At 31.5% G+C, this 2,491-nt stretch overlaps 1 protein-coding gene across 1 annotated transcript in view; it reads right to left on the bottom strand.

Moving 5' to 3' along the window:
* The window catches only part of LOC106458610 (arachidonate 12-lipoxygenase, 12R-type-like), a 27,448-nt gene that overhangs the window by 15,334 nt on the left and 9,623 nt on the right, over positions 1-2,491 (bottom strand). Inside the window, exons 7-8 of the mRNA XM_013918137.1 lie at positions 1,893-1,985; positions 236-296 (exon numbers count right to left, since the gene is read on the bottom strand). Of these exons, the coding sequence (XP_013773591.1) occupies positions 236-296; positions 1,893-1,985 (154 nt within the window). The remainder of the gene's footprint in view (positions 1-235; positions 297-1,892; positions 1,986-2,491) is intronic.

Here is a 2,491-nt window from a genome sequence, read left to right as displayed (position 1 = left end):
TGACTAACGGTGATTATACTCATGCACAAATACTTTTGTGTATGCAAGTATAGCTCAGAATGTCTTTCATTTTAAGTGTTGTATTTTTGAATAAATAAATAAAAACAGACAGACAACCATAGTCATATCAAAGTGACTTAACACAAAAATAAAAAATACAGTTGTATCGAACTTATTAACGTAACCTAAGTTCACTGACTCGGCTTCTTCTAAGCTATTTTAAAATTAAACTCACCCCTCTCGCCTTAAAGTCGTTAGGTATGATACCATGGACATCCATTCGCCACTGCTTGAAGCTATCGAAAACAAAATTCAGGTGTTTTCAGTTAGGAAAGTTGCCTTCTAATATTTCTAGGCTACTTAGATCTTCTTAGTTTCTTTAAAGCTTAATCTGGATACAAAATACAGCAAAATATTCTACCGTTTCTTGCATCATGAAAAGACAATTCTTACAGAATATCCAATATTTCTCTTATCATGTTAGTTAGCCAATAACGTATAAGATGAAACTTTTATGAAACATGTTTTTATGGGCGGTACTCTAGTGATATCATGAACTTTAGTCGAAATAATGCTCAAACATTTTCTCAAAGTTTGAACTCGCTAAACTACACCCTTGACTGTTGAAAACCTATAAAAATATAAGTTCTAAGTAAGTCTTATAGCGTGTATGTTGTCAGAAACGCGTTCTACTTTAACATTTTGTACTGATAACATCTTTAGTTTGATGCTAGTCGAAGTAAAATAACGGAAATAAATGAGTAGAATAAGGTTGAGGTTACAACCATTGACTATTTACATGTTACAGATCTCAAACATGGAATTCAGTAAGAAAAGATTAATAATGTTTTAACCCTTTATCATCTTCTCATCCGTACATATACGCCAATTACGGTAATGGAAAAAAAAAACCTTCCATGGAGCTTTTGTGAGATTATTTGTGTAACGGTATGTTTATATAAATGTATTGTTATGTATATAACTAAGTGTCTCACTTCCAACTCTTACTCCAGATGTAGTGCGTCGACGAGAGTAGAGTCTTTTGGGGGGCTGTTCCCCATTTTTAATAAATCGTATTTCATTGTGCAGTAAGTCAATGTTGTGGGTGTGTTTTTCTTTTCGTGTATTTATCTTTATCCTTTAGAAGTAGTATGAGAACATAACATGGGTTGTGTAGGATCTATATAAAAGCAGTTTTTACTCTTTGTATTGACATATGAATGAAATGGAGTTAATAATTTCTGATGTTGCTTACGTTTGTGTGTGTGATAACCAAATATTTCTATCTTTCTTGCGCGTGTTCTACATCTAACAAAAATTCATAATTTCCAAAACGATCATAAAACATCGTCAAGCATGTCACAGAATAGTTTTAGTTCAGACGTATTTACATGTAAGTATGCTCAGTCGATTCATGAATTTCATTTACACATATATTTACACTTATAATGAAGCATTTTGAATGAATGACTGGGTAACTATAATTCTAAGTAATCGTTGAAATTCGAAAATTTTACATTTACAAGCAACAAAAATAATCCTCAACCTACTATTTGACAGCAGTAATTAACAAACGATTGTGGATTTTTGCCTTCATATTATTTCCATCTTAAAATCTAAGCAACTAAGTGTATTACCGGTTTTTAACATTGTAAGACTAATATTTTATGGGTATGAAGTTAATGTGGTCTCGCCTTCTTTAAACATTTTAAAAACTAAACAACTAAGTTTATAACCGGTTTTTAACATTGTAAGACTAATATTTTATGGGTATGAAGTTAATGTGGCCTCGCTTTCTTTAAACATTTTAAAAACTAAACAACTAAGTTTATAACCGGTTTTTAACATTGTAAGACTAATATTTTATGGGTAAGAAGTTGATGTGGACTCACCCTCTTTTAATAAGATCAAACATTCCACACCGACCAACAGTCATGGTCATGTCAATCCATCCATTTTCATTGATCAACTTCTGCAACCCTCGTCTGTATGCATAGATTAAATAATTGAAGCAGATTGATTTGTTATTTTGTGTTGATAAACTGTAATATTCTGTTTTTTTTATTAAATTGATTAAAATTCAAAGCTTCTCCGTAGATTTCAAAATATCATTTACTAAAGTCAGTAATAAAACATAACTCTACATACATTGAATATTCTAAGAGTGATTCTAATTCATTCATACAACTCAAAAAACACCTTATAATTTGATCTTAAGTGGGTTACTTTTTGATCCTTTCCAGTAGGTGGTTTGTTTGTTTGTAATTAAGCAAAAAGCTACACAATGGGCTATCTGTGCTCTGCCCACCACGGGTATCGAAACCCGGATTCTAGCGTTGTAAGTCCGCAGACAATACCGCTGTGCCACTGGGGGGCTCCGGTAGGTGGTATTGTGTAAGTTTTATATTATATTAACGTTTTAAAAATATATTAGTGTAGTATGTAATCATGCACTTAATTATATATATACAAAATAAATATCAATATATAT

This window comes from Limulus polyphemus, unplaced genomic scaffold, assembly GCF_000517525.1.
Source record: "Limulus polyphemus unplaced genomic scaffold, Limulus_polyphemus-2.1.2 Scaffold23, whole genome shotgun sequence".
NCBI lineage: Eukaryota > Metazoa > Arthropoda > Merostomata > Xiphosura > Limulidae > Limulus > Limulus polyphemus.
Note: the sequence above shows the minus strand (reverse complement) of the source record. Positions and strands in the feature narration are given on the sequence as shown.